Genomic DNA, 19,907 nt, shown 5'->3' with positions numbered 1-19,907 from the left:
ACGATAATTTTGATGTTAAAACTGGCGCAATCTGTAAGGATGTAGGCCTTTTACGCTTCAACGTCGACGAGATATACACAGACGGTGAATCAGTATCAGCCGAGATAGCCATAACAGAAGCTACCGTCAACGTTGTAATCGTTGACGCCGTTGTTGTAAAAGCCATCGTCGACGATGTTGTCTTCATCGTCGAAGCCGCTGCTGTCGTCGACAGTAGACTCGTCGACAGGAGTAGAATCATCGTTGACGGTGGACTCGTCGACGGGCGTTGAATCGTTGTCAACGGCGGACCCGTCGATGAGAGTCGTAACGTTGTCGAAAGCGTCGACGGCATGTGGACTCTCGGCGACAAAGTAGGCATCGACGAGATTGGCATAGTCGACGGTGATGATATAATCGTCGACGGTGATGATATAATCGTCGATGGTGCTGTTGTCGACGAAGTAATCGTCGACGGCGGGGTTTTCTTCGTCGACGTCGAGGAATCACTCACCATCTGAGGAGATTTCATCGTCGACGGTGCTTTTTTCAACGTCAACGGGATCTCAGAAGGAGTTTCTGCTGTTTTGAGGCAGTTTTCACTGAAATCTTCATCTTTTCAGCAGATTTCACCTCTGAAGAGAATGAAAGCTTCTCTTTTTTAGAGGAAGAGTGACCAGTCTCAGAGTGAGGCTTCTTCAAGGTCTTACTCTGTCGCTCAGGGGGATCACCAGATCTATCCCTCTTTTTGGCCAGAGGGGTGGACGCCTGAGGACTCACACTGCCATCATCTCCTGAAACAACATCAGATGTAGCCTTCAACTTCTCCAACCAAACCAGCAATCTTCCCTCTCTGTCTTTCAAAGTCTTGGCAGGGAAGGTTCTACAAATCCTGCAGTCTTTAACCTTGTGTGCTGGGTAAAGACATAAAATACATTCCTTGTGGGGATCCTCAAAATGTAGTCTCTTCTTCCCACATGATGTACAAGGCAAAAACAAGCTTTTCTTTGATGAATCAGACATATCTACCCACAAAGTTCAGCCAAAGGTGAAGAAAAACTGAGCAGAGCTCAGGGAGACTCCCTGCCACACGACGTGCGGTAGGAAATCTGAAGGTTTGCCTCTCTGTGGAGGGTTCTAAGAGGGTGCTGCGGCCTGATTGGCTGTGTTCCAAATTTGGTTCTTTTTACAAAAGGACTAAGATAGGCTAATGTAGTGACTTTACTGTCCATAGTAGCCTATTGTGTAATGTTTTATTATGACTATTATGTATATGTTTTATTGTACCGCGAGACTCCCACCTCGTCGGCGGGGATGATTCTAAGCATGTGAATCTATGAAAGATACCCCAATACTGGATAACAATGCTATACTGTCAATACTCGTCCAGGGAGGCGGGATGGTTGCTTATGACTTTGATGAATGTACCCCTGAAGAGAACGAGGATTACAGGTACGTAACTTATCCTTCTCTTCCAGGGGATACTCATCAATAGTCATAAGCACTGAATAGAATAGCAAGCCCATACCCACTTTCGCGCAGACGAGTAACAGTATAAATAAAGCACATTTAAACATTTCAAGGATGACCAAACAAATTTCTTAACGAGGCTTGCCCAAACTAGGCATCCGCCTGTGAGTCAGAATGTAAACAATAATGGCTAGAGAAAGTGTGCACTGATCGCCATGTAGCAGCTTTACAAATCTCTACAATAGGTACATTCCAAGGAAGAGCTGTGGTAGATGCTTTCCCCCTGTTAGAATGGGCCTTTGGTTTACTTAGGAGGGCTCTGTTAGCTAGCTGATAGGACAACGATATACAGGACACTATCCACCTAGAGATAGACCTTTTGAAAGCTGCAGAACCTGTGTTCATGGAACCATAATTTATAAACAGAAGATCTGACTTTCTCAGGGTCTTTGTTTTGTCTAAATAGAACTTCAGAACCCTCTTGAGGTCCAAAGAATGAAGGGACCTTTCTAAATGGTTTGAAGGATTCGGAAAAAATATGGGGAGTGTGATAGTCTGATTAATATGAAAATGTCCGAGACCCCCTTAGGTAAGAAACTCGGATGTGTTCTTAAAACCACTCTGTTTGCATGAAAGACAAGGTAGGGCTCTTTACAAATCAACGCCTGGATCTCACTCACTCTGCGAGCCGAGGTGATAGCCACTAGAAAAGCAGCCTTCCATGTCAAATGTTGTAAAGAAGCTTTGTGAATAGGTTCAAAGGGAGCCCCCATCAGTGTAGTTAAAACAATGTTGAGCTCCCAAGGTGGAGAAGGAGACCTGATTGGTGGATAAACCTTTCTTAATCCCTCAAGAAAATCTTTGACCACAGGAATCTTGAAAAAGGAAACCTGATTTGGGGACTTTCTATATGCTGTGATAGCTGCAAGATGGACTTTAATAGGGCAAAATTGAAGACCAGATGTGGCTAAATGCAGCAAATACGGTAAAATCATCTGTTCTTGACCCCGGACAGGATCATGTCCATTGCTAATGTACCATAGGTAAAACACTTCCACTTGAAAGCGGATGCTTGTCTGTTGGAAGGTCTCCTGGCTTCTTTTAGAATGTTCATACATTCTGAAGTCAAATCAAGGTGTCCGTACTGGAGGACTTCAGGAACCATGCCATCAATCGTAGGGATGAGAGATTGGGGTGAAACACCTTCCCTCCGTTCTTGGATAGCAAGTCTGGACGGCATGGCAACCTCTTGTATGGAACTTTTGATAGCTGAAGAAGGTTCGAGTACCACCACTGACGAAGCCATTCTGGAGCTATCAGAATTATTCTGGTGTTGGACCTGTAGAATTTGTTGAACACTGTGGGAATCAACGGAATTGGTGGAAAGGCGTACAGTAATTACTGAGACCATTCTATCAAAAGGGCATTCCCTCAGGAGCATGGTTGGTGAAACCTGAATGCGAAGATGGGGCATTTTGCATTTACCGCGTCTGCAAACAGGTCGATGTCTGGTACTCCCCAATTGTGAAAAATGCTTTAAGTTACTTCGTCGTTGAGAACCCAGTCGTGACCTTCGACGAAGTCTCTGCTTAGGGTGTCCACCTGGACATTGAGAGTTCCTGGGAGATGAATTGCCACAATGGTTAAATCTCTTGCCATTTCCAGATGGTCTGAGACTCTACAGAGAGAGGTCTCGATCGGGTACTCCCCTGCATGTTCAAATAATGCATGGTTGTGGTATTGTCTGTTTGAACCAGAAGGGCACGAGACTGGAACGAGGGATACAGAGATTTGAGAGCTAGGTGTACAGCTTTCAGCTCTAAGAGATTGATATGATAACTTTGTTCTGTCTTTGACCTGAGACCCTGAACTTGGAGAGGACCCATATGAGCACCCCATTCTTGGAGTGACGCATCCGTGACTAACGTCTGGGTAGGAGGGTCCAGGTGAAAAGAAACTCCTTTCGTTAGATGGGATCTCTTCATCCACCATCTGATGGAATCCTTGGCCGATTGGGGGAGAATCACATGCTCCTCCCAGTGCCCGGATATCTGCATCCACTGGTCCTCCAGAGATTGTTGCAGAGGGCGCATGTTTAACCTGGCGTTTGGTACGATGAAGATGCATGATGCCATTGATCCCAGCAGCTATGACACCTGTCTGACTATGGGGCATTGCATGTGGAGAAGATTGTGACATTTCTCGCGGATTGAGAATAACCTCTCCTCCGAAAGACACACGCTTGCCTTTGCGGTATCCAGGGAGGCACCCAGGTAGTGAATTCTCTGTGTAGGGTTGAAGATCGATTTTTTGTAGTTGACATGAAGTCCCAACCTGTTAAGCAGCTGAAGACAGTAAGAGAGATGACTCTGAAGCAGAGCAGGTGACAAGCTCTTTAGGAGCCAGTCTTCCAGGTCAGGATATATAAATATCCTTTGCTTGCGAAGAAAAGCGCCCACCACTGCCATGCATTTCAAAAACATTTGGGGGATGATTTGAACCAGAATGGGAGAACCTTGAATTGGAAGTGCTGGAATGACACTTGAAATCATAGAAATTTGTGAAGCTTCTCGGAAACTGGAACATGGAAGTATGCGTCCTGTAGATCTATAGAACACATCCAGTCCTCCTGATACAGTTGAGGGAAGATTTGGTGCAGCGCCAACATCCGACAATGTTCAAGTCGAGTATTGATCTGTATTCTCTGGTAGGACCTCTTTTCTGCATCAGAAAATAACGAGAATAGATCCCTTGCTTTCTTTGAGGAACAGGGACCATTTCTATGGCAACTTTTTGTGGAAGACTGTTCACATCAGATTGCAACAATTGGTGGTCTTGGAGAAATTTTTCTTGCCGAGTAAATAGCCATTCCGAACAATATTCGACACCCACTTGTCCTTTGTTAGTTTCTTCCACTCCTTCTGATGTAACATAACACTTCCCCCCACCGGAAAGTGGTCAACGGGCATGGAGGAAGCCACCCCTCATTACTTTGTTGGTTGTTTAGGTGCAGTCGTCTGTTGTCTTGGAGGGCCTCTTCCTTGTCCAGGCCTTCTTTGGTGATAGTGAGACCTGGATTTATTTGATTGATTTTGATTTTGCATGGTCCAGTGAGGGGTTTGAACCCTCTGCTGGAAGGAACGTCTGTCATAGGGACAGATCCTTCGATGAAATTCTGTATGCTTCTCCAAGCCAACGGCTTTTAAAGTGTCCAATTCTGTTTTCATCTTGGACATTTCACCATCCGCATGTGAACCGAATAGAGAAGAACCATTGAAGGGAAGGTTTACGATCTTTCTCTATGCATCCGGTTTCAGCCCCATAAGATGAAGCCAGGCTGAACGCCTCGAGCGAATCCCGTGGGAATAGCCGTGAGCAGCCAAATCTGAAGTGTCTGCAGCTGCACTGAGAACTTGGTTTGCCACCAAGCCGCCTTCCTGCAGGATTTCTTGGAAGTTCTGTTGATCCTCTTTCGGTAGCTTGTCTGTGAACCTTGCCAAGGAGTCCCAGAGTGATCTATCATACCGACCCAGCAGGGTGGAAGCGCTAGCCATCTTCATCACTGAGGCAGACGTGTTGCACATTCTTCTGCCTAAAGAGTCCATATTCTTACTGTCCTTCTCCGGAGGGACATTGGAGGAGGATGTAGCCGAGTGTGCCTTTCTGGCTGCCGCCACAATGACTGAGTCTGGAGGTGGGTCAGCACAAAGAAAGAATGGATTCTAATCTGGGGCCTTATATTTGTTAAAAATACACGTGGGAGCTGATCCCAACGTGGCCGGAGTCAGGAAGGTCTGCTTTGCTGGCTCTAACAGACCTGGGACCAAAGGCAGTGGTGAAGGGTCTCAAATATGACGGAAGTCGAAACTGGTGGTGCTGACATACTGATATTTAGCTTGCTGGCACCCCTGCGGAGAACCTCATTGAAAGTTCCGATATCATCAATCGGAGAAACCCTGGATGGCGGTGTCGTAGATAAAGTAGGTGAGTAATCCCTAATGGATGATCTCGTAGACATGGTAGATGAAGGTGACCTCCGTCTCCTTTTAGGGGTAGGCGAATGGCGAGATCTTGAGCGTCCTCTTCAACGTGAGCGTCATGCTGATGGCGATCTCGATCTTCTCGGAAACCTATGTGGAGAGTGTCTCAAGGATGCAGTAGGGGGAGATCCCACAGAGACTCTGGATGGAGAGAGAGTTCTGGAGAATTCCGAGCCCGAAACTCTGGGTGGGACCTTCCAGTGTTGAATACTTTTAAGCCATCTTGGAGACATATTAATAGGAGGAGTCTTTTCTCTGTGAACCTGAATAATGTTAATTCCAGGCAAAGATGAACCTTCCCTCGACGTTGCACGTACGGGTTTCGACGTCGACCTTGGCTTTTGTACGTCTCCTGAAGGTATGGTGAGATCTTTCTCCCTTGACCGCTGCCTCGACGTCGACCCGGACTGGGCCACCATTGACGTCGACCGCTGCTGCAGGGACACACTTGAGGACTCGTGTCTATGCGATGATGCTCTTGACGTCGGTCTCTTCGACGCCGAAAGAGAAGGCGTTCTTGACGTCGACCGCCTATAGGCTTGCGGTTTGTCTTTGACGTTCACTTTCTCGACGGTGATCGTGCCCTCGACGTTAACCGTCTATGGGTCCATGAGTGTGTCTTCGTCGTCGATCCTCTCGACGCTGACCTTCGTGAAAGAGGTGGAGATCTTTACGCCCATCGGTGTCTTGACGTCGACAGATGCTTCGACGTCGACTTTGATCATTCATGTTTAACATACTTCGAGCCTGAAGTATGCCTCAACGCAGATTTACTAGTCGTCGGCGATGTCTTACTTGTCTTTCTGATGTCGATTTTGACGGCGAGAAATCCGGAATCTGTTTTCTTTTGGAAGCTGGGGAAGAAAAACTGACACCTTTTCTTCCGTTTTTCTTGAGACGAGGGCTTCTTGTAGGTAGGATTGCTCTCAAGACCACTTTTAGTATGTCTTTTTCCTCTCTCCATTGAGGCGTGAAGTTTGATCTTCTTTCTGTCACACAGAGTTTTCTTTGAAAATTGCTGACAGTCGTAGCACTTCTCTGGGTTGTGTGAAGATGGCAAACACACAATACACACAGAGTGAGGGTCAGATTTAGCCATTTTTCTTTCCACAGGAAGGGCATTTATTAAATAATGCTGGCATTTCTGACAAAAAATAGTAAATTGACAGAAAAAGATAGAAAATTAATACCAGCAGTACAAAATGTCAAATAAAGTTGAAATAAACCAATTTCTGACTAGAAATAGCCAAAAGCTGACGATCTCAAGCTCTAGGATCCTCACAGAAGGAGACGGAAAAAAGAACTGACCTAAATGTCACCTGTGGTGCATGATGGGAGCAGGGGGCTCCTGGAGGGCTTAAAGGTGTCCAGGTTCTTGGAATCCTTAAAGGCAGGGTGCCAGTTTTTTGATACTGTGACATTTTTTCTTCTATGCAGCCTATGAGCTAATTGCTTGCTATTACTTGCCTTTTTCTGAAAATAAAGGGCTGTGTTGCAACACTATTACAGTGTATGTTCTCTGTTGCAGTGTTTATATTAGGGATCATTTTCTCTTCCCAAAAAAACCAAGTAATTTTGGCATATTAGCCTATTTGAAGTACATTAGGCTGCATATTTATGTATGTATACATTTATATATGTGTGTTTTGGAAGTACTCAGTACTTATTTGTCTAAGCATATACATATATATGTAATTTTATATATGCTCCGGTGTCCTGCACGTGGGCGGGGATTATTCAGTGCTTATGACTATTGATGAGTATCCCCTGGAAGAGAACCCAAGCTTACAAAATAACTCAGGTGGACTTGTCAGATCGGCCAGCTCCGAATCGGCCAAGGCTAATCAGCCTGTTCACCAAATAAGTGGACATCATCAAATGGCATATCTTTAAGGCTCTCTTGCACAGGCTCTGAAAACCCAGACTGATGCAGCCACGCATGCCTGCGCAGAGCAAGTGACTGAGCCATGTCTCTACCCAAAGAATCCTTGGTTTCCATACTACATTTGATGGTGAATCTTGTTGCCTCCCGGCCATCTTGCACCACCTGCAATATCTCATTCCTAGCTTCCTCTGATGGAGAAGGCAGCCTCTGCACCACAGAAGGCATAAGGCATGCAAAAACCTACCTATCATACATGTAGTGTGAAGAGATCTCAAAGTCGAGCCTACAGAAGAACATATATTCCTCCCACAACTTTTTAACTATCAGGATTCCTTGCCTGATGGAACTAAAGTAAGGACATTAGGGTCCGAAGAAGCTGTAGCAGCTAGAACCATCAGTCCTTTTGTGGTGGGATGTCGGAGGAGGCAATGAGGTTCCCCCAGGGCAGGACAATGCCTATGGCCCACAGTTTGGACAACCAGAGCTCCTGACACGGGCTTTGCCCAAGCTTCCAAAAGAAGATCAAACAGAGACTCTTTAAAACAGAGCATGGGTTCCACCCCCGTCTCTCCTTGATGAAGAATATTTACCAAGGGATCCATAGATATTTCCACTAAGGGAAATTGGCAATCCAACACCACAGCTCCCCTCTTCAATACTTTAGCCAACGAGGCACTTCCCCCCATTGCCATACTAGGTGGGGAAAGTAAATCTGAATCTGGGGAGGCCTCTATTGCACTAACCTCCCCCAGTTCAGTCAACCAATTCCCAAGCACAAGAGGCTGGACAACATCATGCAAAGGATTTTCACCCCAATATTCTCCCCTTCAGTTTCCAAACTGTGTATTCTTGTAGGAAAAACGGACAAGGGCTGAAAAACACCAGAAGGAGAGCCCAAAGAAGCCGGCACTGACGGCAACGCTCCCGGCACCGTCCGATGCCGCTGTGGTGTTGTGTCAACATCAGAAATAGGAATAGTATTGATGTCTACCTGAGCCTCAGACATCACTGGGTGACTGGGCACCAATGCGTCAGGGTCGGTGTCGACCAATGGCGCCGACTTCTACGGCTGAATGGACACTGAAGGTGTGAAGCGCAAAGGCCTGTGCACCAGCGCCGTCTTGAATCCGAAAATGGATTCAGAGACCCCAACTGTCATCAATGGGTAAACCACCTAGTCAGGGTACCTCCTACCTCCTTGGGGCGAGAGGGGTAACCAGAGGGAGACAGATGCCTTAAAATCTTTTGTAGGGAAAAATAATATTCCCTCATTTGGTCTAGAGTCGCCCCAGCTCCAGGATGATTAGGGAGGTGAGGGGAAGACTCTTGTAAATGCTCCTCAACTGATGATTGGGAGATGGCTTCAGAATTACGTTTTGACTGTTGGGTTCTCGGAGCCTTCCCTGGCATTGAGGGAGGCGACCCCTCATCCAAATGACTCCTCAGCCGGTCCCAGGACTTCGGTGAGGAGTGACAATGACGCGGTTTCTCAGAAAAGTGCGCCACCAGGAGTTTTGGACTGTGCTCTTTAAATGCCTTCGGAGGAAGACGCTGACAGGAACCGCATTCCTCTGAATTGGGGTGTTCTCCGATGCACCATCAACATACGGTATGTGGATCCGTGATTGACATCTATCACAAGTTCCGCAGGGATTAAACCCAGAGGAAATAATCTATAAATAGCACACTGTTCTCTCGACAAGATGCTGAGATGGGCCTGAAAAAACGTCTCTTAACCACTCTGGATCCATGTTGAAAGCACGGAAAAGAAGGAACTGACAAGGGAGTTATGTGGACGATGTTGGTGGGTAGTCGCGCTATGCACTGACGTGCTGTTGGAAAACATTTTCCGGATCCAGTCTTGCTCTTGGGAAAAATTCTAAAGTAAAGAATCTGTGGCTAGATGTCTCTTTCAGATAGTCTAAATCGCTTTGGGTAGCATTCAACCCCATTATTTTCCGCACACTGTGCCACTATAAATAGAGGCCCGATTTGTTCAAAATCAGACTATCTCAGCTCTTAAACATTTCCAAAAAATAGTCTATTTTGCCACCAAATATTTTCTCCTTATCTACTGAAAAGTCCATAATCTTGGACTAGACATCTGGCTAAAAATACAGACAATCTAAGCTAGTTGTGATACCCCACAGCAAAAATTATGCATATCCCCCTAACAACAGAATCAATCAGTTAATACTAGACTGTATAATGTGTTGGGTAACTAAATGCCATTATCCACTACCTGCCTCAAAGCTTATGCCAGGTTATTAAGCAACAGACACTAAGCACACAAATTGTTTAAGCAAATACTCCTATCTAGGCAAACTACAAATAGCTCAAGAAATAAAACAATCAAGAGGCTTATACAGCAGAAAATAAATAGTTATTTTATTTCTGGATCCAGTCTGACGTCGGGAAATTTAAAGGTAAGGAATCTGCGCCTAGGTGTCTCTATCAGATGACTTAATTAAACTTAACAGATAGATGGTAATGTCACAAAATTGGTTATTTTATCCCGAGGATGAAGAAATATAGCCAACAGCGTAGCCCTGTGAATGAGACTCAACATTGTGACTGATGCAGTCAGATGGGAGTTAATACAGAAATTGTGACAGAGTATTATTATTCTTACTTCAAGGGTTTGACATCCTGGTCAAACAGTTAATCCTCACTTGCACATTTATAATCGGAAGTTCCCCACTGCATATGCTATCAAACCAATTAAACACCACTCAGAATAATTATACATCGATGAAATTGTATCCTGAATGGCAAAAATGATTATTGTTTATGCTGTCCCTTGAGCCTAGGCACAAAGGATACCTTGTTAGGGAAAGAGCCCTCCATCTCTCGCAGATAGTTATCGATTCTCTTGCGCCCTTCTTCATCTACAGCAGCACACACGGACCAGACGAACGAGAAGAGGAACCAGAGTTCTATCATTCGGGAGTAGTTTTCAACATCTGCCGGATTCACCTAAAAAAGCAGAAAATGCTCTGAAGATGAGAAATGCAAAGTTTTAGGAAAAGCGCAACATGCTGCATGGCGAGTATGACCAAATCAAAACAAACGCTAACTCCATTCACTGTTAACAGACTTTCTTATGCTGTATAGAAATCATGTCCAATTCAAGATGTGAATCACTCTCCACCATTACCAATAAAAACCATACCACAAACTGCACTCACACCAATCATTGTTAACCCAACAATATATACCATGCAGTGTCCTGTTATAAATTGCCCCAAGTGGTGCCACCACCGTCCACGCACTGCGACCCACTGTGCTTCCCTTGATCCCATTTACCACTTGTTCACTGCCGGATTCAGCAGGTTACTCCCTGTTCCAGGGAGTTTAACATGTGATCCCTGTTAACTCATGAGGTGATATTGTCAGGAATTGTTGATTCTGGTTCTGGTATTTCTCCCCTTCCCCAAAAGTTAAAGGGTAACTCATAGCGGGCCTAAAATAAGCACATTTATATCAAGTGCAATACTTGTTGCATTATGTGCTGACACAATTCTTGCCTCATATAAAGTAAGCCCAAATCAAAGACAGCTAGCTCTCTTTACATCCCATGTTAAAAGAGTACCCTATTCTACACAGAAAGCAAGACTGCCTCAAGTACAGTGCTCGATTGTGTTTTGATGTGATACTCCATACCTCCCAGAAAGCACATCCAAAGTCAATACCTACCCCATATGTATTAACCCAACAATAAACACCACACATCAAACATATTCATATCAAATACATCACTAACAACACACAGTTTGAAAACAGCACTTCATTTCACACAAAAACATGTTGAAATCAAAGACAACACTTACTTCATCCTTTTTTAACACTCTGTACCATACAGCTAGCACATCTATATCAAACAGCATTTCCCTTATCCAGTGTAATATGATACGCCATGCTGGATAGCAATCACACCCAAGTGCCTCTGACAAACATGAACAAAAAACCCATACTGCCAAGTGGGCATGTCTCTGTCAAACAACACTCATCTTATCCAATGTCACTCTATACCACACAGCAAACATGTTCAAATCAAGGACAGCACTCATTTTACCGAGAGTTAACACAAAAAGCATTACCACACAGCAAATATGCTCTACTCAAACACAACCCTCACTCAAACATGTTGCCAGGGTACACCATACCATACAGCATAGAATATTCCTCCAAAAAAACAATACTCAATCCATGCACTTTTATGACAACAATCATCATGCAGCAAGCACCACCTTATCAGATAAAAAACTTGTTCCAATGCATGGTTTGAGACAACATTCCACACTACACAGTAAACATTCTAAAATCAAAGACATCACTCACTCCATCCTTTGTTAATGTATCAATTTAAGCCATTCAGCAAGCAAGTCCACTTCAAATACAGTGCTTGTTGCACTATGTTGAGATAATGCTCCACATATTAGCGAAAACACTGAAATCAAAGAGGACACTTACTCCACGCTTTGTACACGTTTGATACCTTGCATCAAGCATGCCCATGTCAAAGACAGCACAAACCCTTTCCTTTATTAGCACAATACTGTAAGCATTGCGCAATCCCATCCATATCAAACACAGTGCTCACTCCATCGTGGGCTAAGATAACAATTTGCACCTTAGAGAAAGCAAATCTATATGAAATATACTACTTACTTAAAGAACAAGTTACTTACCTTTGGTAACGCATTATCTGGTAAAGACTCTGTCTAGCTGCAGATTCCTTACCTTTGAATTTTCCAGGCGTCAGGCTGGATCCGGAAACTTTTCCTAAGCAATACCCCTTGGCTCCATTCTACTCTGTGTGACGCCGTCGGTAGCGTAGGTTATGACATCGCGATCACCTATATAGGCGCCACCCAGGCGCGCGGACATCAGTACTTTTTGTTTTTTCCACACTACAAGTGCAGAGACACAAAGTAACTGACGTGAACACATGCAAAACTAAGGACCTGAAAAAGGGAGTAACCCTAGTCCTAACCAAATCAGTCCGCAAATTGGGGAGGCAAGGGTAGGCCTGTAAGGAATCTGAAGCTACATTGAGTCTCTACCAGATAATTTGTTACCAGAGGTAATTAACTTGTTCATCTGATAGAGACTCTTAGCTGCAAATTCCTTACCTTTGAATTAGATATCCAAGCGATACCACCCCGGCGGTGGGTTGCGGAGCAATATCTTAAACTAGGAAGTCCTGCAGGACCGAACGGGCAAAATGCCCGTCCCTGTGGACCCGACTGTCTAGGCAGTAGTGCTTGGCAAACATGTGCAAAGATGCCCACGCTGCTACCTGACAGATGTCCGGGACTAGGACACTCTGAGCCAAGGCCGTAGTCACAGTCTTTTCCCTGGTGGAATGGGCCCTTAATCCCTCGGGGGCTGCTTCTTAGCCAGGGCGTAGCAGATCCTAATGCAGAGAGCGAGAGATGGTCATTTTCTGCACTACCCGCCCCTTATTTACTTCCAAGTACCCCACAAAGAGTTGGTCGTCCAACCTGAAATCTTTTGTGCGGTCAAGGTATAACGACAAAGCTCTTTTTGGGTCCAGGCAGTGGAGATGCTCCTCTTCCTTAGAGGGATGAGGGGGAGCAAAGAAGGTGGGTAGCGTGATGGATTGACCCAGAAGGCAATGGGGTTACAACCTTTGCAAAAATGAAGCACAAGAGCGAAGCACCACTTTGCGCCTGCAACCCACTCGACCTCCGGGCAGATGTAATTGCCACTAAAAAGGCTGTCTTGATGGTAAGCAGCCGGAGGGGACAGCTGTGTAAAGGCTCGAAGGGAGCACACATAAGATAAGTGAGGACCAAATTAAGGTCCCACTGCAGCATAACAAAGGGCATGGGCGGAAACAAGCGAACCAGCCCCTTCAAAAACCTATTTCGGAGACCGAAATAGGGAGGATTGGTTTGGCAGCCGCAAAAAAGCAGACAGAGCAGAAAGATAACCCTTGAGAGTTCCCAAAGCAGAGCCCTGCTGGGCAAGGGTTAGAATGAATAGAAGAACAGTGGAAAGAGAAGCAGAAAGAGGGTCAATAGTACTTTCTGTATAGTATGATACACAGGTATATAACGTCTTAGTGGGGGAACGCCTGGCTGCCAAAATAACGTTTCGTACTTCGGGAGGAAGGTCAAAAGCCATCAACTGCCTCCGCTCAATCGCCACGCATTGCGGTGCAGAGTTGACAGATTAGGGTGGAGGACCCTCTCCTACTGCTGCGTACAGCAGGCCTGAGCTCCACTCGTGATGAAAGGCGTCGCTGAGCGACAGCGGCCTTGGAAACTCCAAAGCACAGTAATGCTGACACTGCTTTTCTCTTTGGTGGTGAACAGATCTAACCAAGATTCTCCCCACTGCTGAAAGAGACCTTGCGCCACCTCCAACTGGAGACATAATTCGTTATTCGCTTGGCATCGACGGCTGAGTTTGTCTGCCTTGGCTTTCAGAGAACCTGCCAGGTGTTGAACCACCAGGGTTATGCCCTGCAGTTCCAGCCATGTCCAGAGATACAGAGCCTCTCGCCAATGGGTCCACGACCCCACTGCCCTGCTCGTTCGAGTACCACTTGGCAGTGGTGTTGTCCGTGAACACCTCCACTAACTTCCCCTTGATAGAGGGAAGAAATGCCTTCAATGCCAATTGAATCGCTGGTAGCTCCAACAAATTGATGTGGAGCCTCGATTCCGCCAGAGACCAGTGTCCTCTGATCTCCACCTCTCCCAGATGGCTGCCCCATCCTAGAAGTGACACATATGTCACGACTGTGAGATCTGGTTGGGGAGGGGACCCGCAGTTCCATCCGAGATCTGGATCACGTCGGTGAGATTTCCCCGATGATGTGCCCACTGGAACTTCAGGTCCCACTACAGAGCCTACATACGCCACGTGGCATGCTTTACAAACAGGATGCAGGAGGCCATGAGGCCCAACAGCCTCAAAGTCAGTCTCATCGAAATCCAGGATAGAGGCTGAAACATCAGAATCCTAACCTGAATATCCTGGACTCGCTGCTCGGGAAGATAGGCCTGAAACTGCACTGTGTCCAGAACAGCCCCAATGAAAGGGATCGTCTGAGAAGGAGTCAGGTGTGACTTTGGCATGTTTATAGAGAACCCCAGTTAATGCAGGAGGTCCGCCGTAGTCTGAAGGTGGGAGATGACAGCCTGGGGTGAGGGCGCCATCAACAGATAGTCATCAAGGTAGGGGAAGAATGACATCCCTAACCTGCGCAGATGAGCCTGAGCAGCGACCCTGCCATCACCTTGGTGAACACCTGAGGGGCACTAGTAAGGCCAAAGGGGAGCACAGTAAACTGATAGTGCTTGTGGCCTGCCTTGAACAGCAGGTAACGCCTGCACACACATGGGGATGTGAAAATACCCATCCTGCAGGTCCAACTCTACCATCCAGTCTTCTTGGTCTAGGGCAGACAAGACTTGAAGCTAAAGTAAGCATCTTGAACTTCTCCTTCTTGAGGAAGAGATTGATGGTCCGAAGATCTAAAATGGGCCACAACTCTTTGTTCTTCTTCAGAATCAGAAAGTAGCCACTGCCTACTTCTGAATCCGGCACCTTCTCTATAGCTCCCTTGACCAGAAGATCTGTAACTTCCTCTTGGATCAATTTTAAGTGATTCTCCGCCAGCCGTTCTTGAGTTGGCAGAATGGGAGGTGGAAAAGAAAGGAAAGGCAGAAAATAGTCCTTCTGAATGACCTGCAAGACCTGCTTGTCCAATGTTATGGACCTCCAGTTGGGTAAATGATGATGGATTCTTCCACCAACTGTAGTGGTGTGGTCTTGCCGAGTCAGACTAGGAGTGCTTGGAGGCTGCGGCTGCTGAGGGCAGGGTGGCCGACGACGTCTGGCTTTCATTCCTTGGTCAGAATGAACTGCGTCCATGTCCTCGCACAACTTGGGAAGTCTGTGCAGGACGGTGGCTGGGATAGAGCTGACACGGCTGGAAAGCCCTTCCCTTGCCACGAAAGATGCGAAAGCTAGACTGGCCACGAGGTGTAGTAGAGAGGCCCAAGGATCCATCCATAGCTCGAGAGTCCTTGAACCTCACTAGGGCTGAGTCTGCCTTCTCCCCATAAAGACGGGATCCATCAAAGGGCATGTCCATCATATTTGCCTGGACATCGCCCGAGAAGCCAGCTGTCCTAAGCCAGGTGTGGCACCTCAAGGCCACTGCCAAAGAAATCAATCTGCCCAGCGAATCCATTGTGTCAAGGCCACACCTTATGGTGAATTTTGCTGCATATCTCCGTCCGTAACTGCCTGCGAGAGAACAGCCTGGGCTTCATCCGGGACTTGTGGCAGCACTTGCGCAACTGTCTGCCAAAGGGAGTGGAAGAAAAGGCCCAATGAGCATGCAATATTCACTGATAGCAATGCCAGGCTGGAGGAAGACAACATCTTCTTTCCAAGTGAATCCAGCCTCTTGGATTCCCTATCAGGAGGGGTGGAAGGGAATGCCACTTTGGATGTAGAAGCCTGCACCACCAAACTTTCAGGGGTGGGGTGTTGGCTGAGGAACTTTGGGTCGCACGGAGCTGTGCGATGGCGGCGTGCAATTGTCCTATTCACAGGAGCCCATGTGCTAGGCTTAGACCACGTGCCTAGAAGGACATCATTGACGGGGCAAAAGGAGTTCAGAAGTGGAAGCCCCAGGTTGAATCACTTCGGTCAGGAGATTAGTCCTCACTGCACAGAGGGCAACTCTAGTCCAAGGACCTCGGCTGCCCTCTAAACCACCATGGCATAAGATGCTTGCTACGCCACCAAAATCCAATGCGGCCCCCTCTGACCCTTTGGGGGCCGAAAGCTCACCAGAGGTGTCGGGCCACTCAAAACGCGGCGCATGGCCTCGTAAAATTCTTGTATTTGAGTAAGGGTTGCTCTGGCTCCCGGAAAGGGAGGGAGGAGCAAAGTCGACCATGGATCCGGCTCCGCAGACCCATGCCTTGAGCGAAGGTGCTCTTTACCTCGTTTGTTGACGGATGACAGTCGAGGCAAAGATGAAGTCCGCTTGGACTTCTTGTGACTCTTCCCCGAGTTTCATGAAGACCTTGAATGAGACAAAGAGGACTTGGAGTTTCGGGAGCGGTCCTGCGACCTCCTCTTCTTTGATCGGGACATGGACCTCCGCAGAGCCTTGCTGGATGGTGTCGAGACTGCCAGGCCACAAGGAGCTTCATAGCCCACTCCCCCTAGGCCTTCAGAGCCATAGCCCGAGAGTCCGAGAATGACTTCAAATCGTGGTCGCACTTTAGACACCAGCGACAGACAAGGTGTGGGTTGGTAACCAACATCATGCGGTGATAGGCAACGCATGGTTTGAAACCTGACTTCCTCAAAGACATCCTCGCAAACGAAGTCGACAAAAAGTCGAAAACAGGCCTGTCAAAAAGCGACAAAGGGGTAGCTCTTCCCGGATTGGTGCTTAACTGGTGTGGAAAGAAAAGAATTGATGTCCGCGCACATGGGTGGCGCCTTTATAGGTGACCACAACGTCATAACCGACGCTACCGAAACCGACGTCACGCAGAGCCAAATCGAGCCACCCAACGGTGCGCGCAAGAGGTATTGCTCAGAAAAAGTTTCCAGATCCAGCCTAACGCCTGAGAAATTCAAAGGTAAGGAATCTGCAGCTTGAAGTTACAACACAATGTACATTACACAGGCCTTGATTAGGTCAGCAAGCATGGCTATAGAAAACAACACTCATTTAAAACAGTGTTAACACAACATTATGACTGATCCATTGAGATGGGAGTTATTACAGAAATTGTGAGTATTATTATTCTTACTTCTTCCAGGATTTGACATTCTGCTCATACAGTTGAACCTCACTTGCAAATTTATGAACAAAAGTTCCCCACTGCTTATGCTATCAAATCAATGCAACACCACTCAGAATAATTATGCATCAAGACATTGTATCCTGAATGGCAAAACATGATTATTGTTTAATACTAATACAGTTATTGTGTAATGCTCTACATGGCAAAGGACACATGTCTATATCATGTGCAAAGTTCCCTAACAGGGCATCCAGAGCTGACATAACCAAGCAATCTACGAAAGAATCATTACTGCTAAGATTGTTTTTTGTAGGGAAGTAGGATCTGCTTTCATGGTTACCCCCACTTTTGCAGGTGTCATGCCTGACTGGGATCCTGCTTATCAGGACCCCAGTCTCTGTGCTTCTTCCCTTAATTAGACCATGGCTTACCTGTGGGTGCTTCCTTAGATTCGTTGTGGGTCAAGATTCAGATCCGAAACCACTTCATCTTCAACCGTCTGGGCACTTTGGACTTCGTTGGACTTCGCTTTGGGAACCGAGACTGCAACTGGGAAGACTCCTGCTGCTCCTGGTCTCATCATACTGCCACTCTTCTGCGTCGTGTGTGCCTGTGCTCCATACAGGTTCTTCTACAGGCCTGTGGACATCCAAGACAACCGAAGGAACCTCCCTTGGAGTGAAGGAGTCCCTCCCCTGCATCTGCAGGCAATGCAACGAAGTTGACTGGTCTGATGTTCCTGAGCTCCCACGGACACTGAAAGGTTCAGCAACACAGGTGGTGGCTTTGCAGCTCCCTCGAGGCCTGCACTGTCTTCACAGCAAGCTTGAGGCCAGTATCCCTCATCGGAACCCCTGGAGCATTACCCCTGTGCACCACGTCGACTTGCCGTTATGAAGGCTTGTTGACTCTTTCCTCCAGAGATCTTCGGCTACAAGAAGTTCCAGCCTCAAGCAACTCTTGCTATAAGATCTTCGTCCTCATCGCATCATCTGCACCGTGGGTGTTCATTATTGGTGAGCTCCTCAAAGTCCTCTTGCGACTCCTGTACCTCCGGCCTGTGGGTCATCTTGAGGGTCTTCCTTGGCTCCAGTGGGCTTCCCTGCTTGCTCGGGGCCTGCTCTGACTTACCTGCTCGTGATGAGTCACTTGGATCTTGCAGGTCCCGACATTGCACTGTTTTCATCTACTGCATTCATTGCCATTACCAAGGCTTGTTGGTGGTCCTGACGGACACTGACCCCTGGCTCTTGATATCTGACATGGAACAGTTTGTGAAAGGCTCCTGATCTTCCACAGAGTTGCCTGGTCCTGCATCTCCGACATAGGTGGGCATCATTTGTCTTCCGTGCCTCCTGGTCCAACCTGAGTGGCATAGACTCTGTCCCTTCTGCTTGCAGGTACATATCATTTTGAATCCATATTTGGATTCCACCGCACTCTTTCACCTTCTTCGCCAGCGGCATCTTCACTGAAGTCCTCCATTGTGGTCTACAGCAGTTTCCGATGTCAATTCGCACCTAGGCACCCGGCGTCCCTGGTGTAGGTAGCCTGGTTCCCGGGGTGACTCTCCAACCTTCCATCTTCCACAGGGTTTCTTCTGGGTCCTCAGGGAAGGGTCCTTCTACTTTAAAAACTGCAACACCGACTTACCCATTGACTTGTATTGAGCATGTGCCGTGTTCCCACTGTGCACATGGCCTCCGTGGGGTTCCTGGGTACTTACCTTGGGTGTTCCCTTGGGTCCCCAGCTCTTATACGTGTTCTGGGTTCAGTCTCCACTTAGGTCTTGGTTCACATTCCACTTTATTAGTATATGGTTTCACTGTGTATGTGTGCACACTTACGTGTTCTTTCACTAAATTATTGTGTGCATTGTGATTATATCTCCGGGTAGGAGATATTGAAATGTGTTAGTGAGTGTTTAAAATAAATGCATTTTTTTATAACTACACTGCGTGGTTCTTTTTCACTTAACCCACACTATAAGATTAAGTACTGGTAAAACAAGCTGCATTACACTCCTTCTGGACTAAGCCTGAAGGCTGCTCTCCACAGCTACCACTTAGAGAGCTTTCTAGGGTTGTCTATGTCAGGGTCTAGCCCTCGCGCCTGCCGAACAAACTACATTTCCCAGAGGTCCGGGGGTTGGAACTACCGATCCCAGCAGCCTTTGCGGTAGGACCGGTGTTAGACCTGGCACCTTGGCGTGAGTTTCCCTTCCACTTTTTGATGGTGTGCCTCGACTGTTTTGCTGGTGTTGTCCGCTCAGGGCACTGCGCCACGGCTAATCCGTGCCGCAGTGCAAGTGCTCCCTAGATAAAGTGTACCTGTAATTGATGTCCATGATTGGTTTATTGGATTCACTGTCAGTCCCCAGTAAAGTGCACCAGGGGTGCCAGGGCTTGTGAATGCCAATGCTGCTGGTGGGCTTGCAGCGCTGGTTGCGCCACCCACGGAAGCGGCCTTGTAAAGTGTGTCTAGGGTCTGCCACCGCAGACCCTGTGCGCGGTCCGGGACCGTCGCGCTGACTGCGCAAGTGCCCCCACTTGCCAGTCCCTAAACCTTCCCTTACCTACATATTAGCCACCCCTCTGGTAGGCCCGAGGGCAGGGTGCATTGTAGGCATAAGGTAGGACATGCCCTGATGTGTGTGGCATGTCTTAGTAGTGAATTACAGCCTTGTCGTTTTTCACTATTGAAGGCTACCTGCTCTCC

The 19,907-nt window shown here is 47.1% G+C and overlaps 1 protein-coding gene across 1 annotated transcript in view; it reads right to left on the bottom strand.

Moving 5' to 3' along the window:
• DNAH2 (dynein axonemal heavy chain 2) overlaps positions 1-19,907 on the bottom strand; it is a 2,945,517-nt gene that overhangs the window by 1,500,838 nt on the left and 1,424,772 nt on the right. Inside the window, exon 47 of the mRNA XM_085638712.1 lies at positions 10,198-10,350. Within this exon, the coding sequence (XP_085494838.1) occupies positions 10,198-10,350 (153 nt within the window). The remainder of the gene's footprint in view (positions 1-10,197; positions 10,351-19,907) is intronic.

This window comes from Triturus cristatus, chromosome 12, assembly GCF_964204655.1.
Source record: "Triturus cristatus chromosome 12, aTriCri1.1, whole genome shotgun sequence".
NCBI classification, from domain to species: Eukaryota; Metazoa; Chordata; class Amphibia; order Caudata; family Salamandridae; genus Triturus; species Triturus cristatus.
The sequence above is the reverse complement of the archived record's forward strand: the minus strand, read 5'-3'. Positions and strand labels throughout refer to the sequence as shown.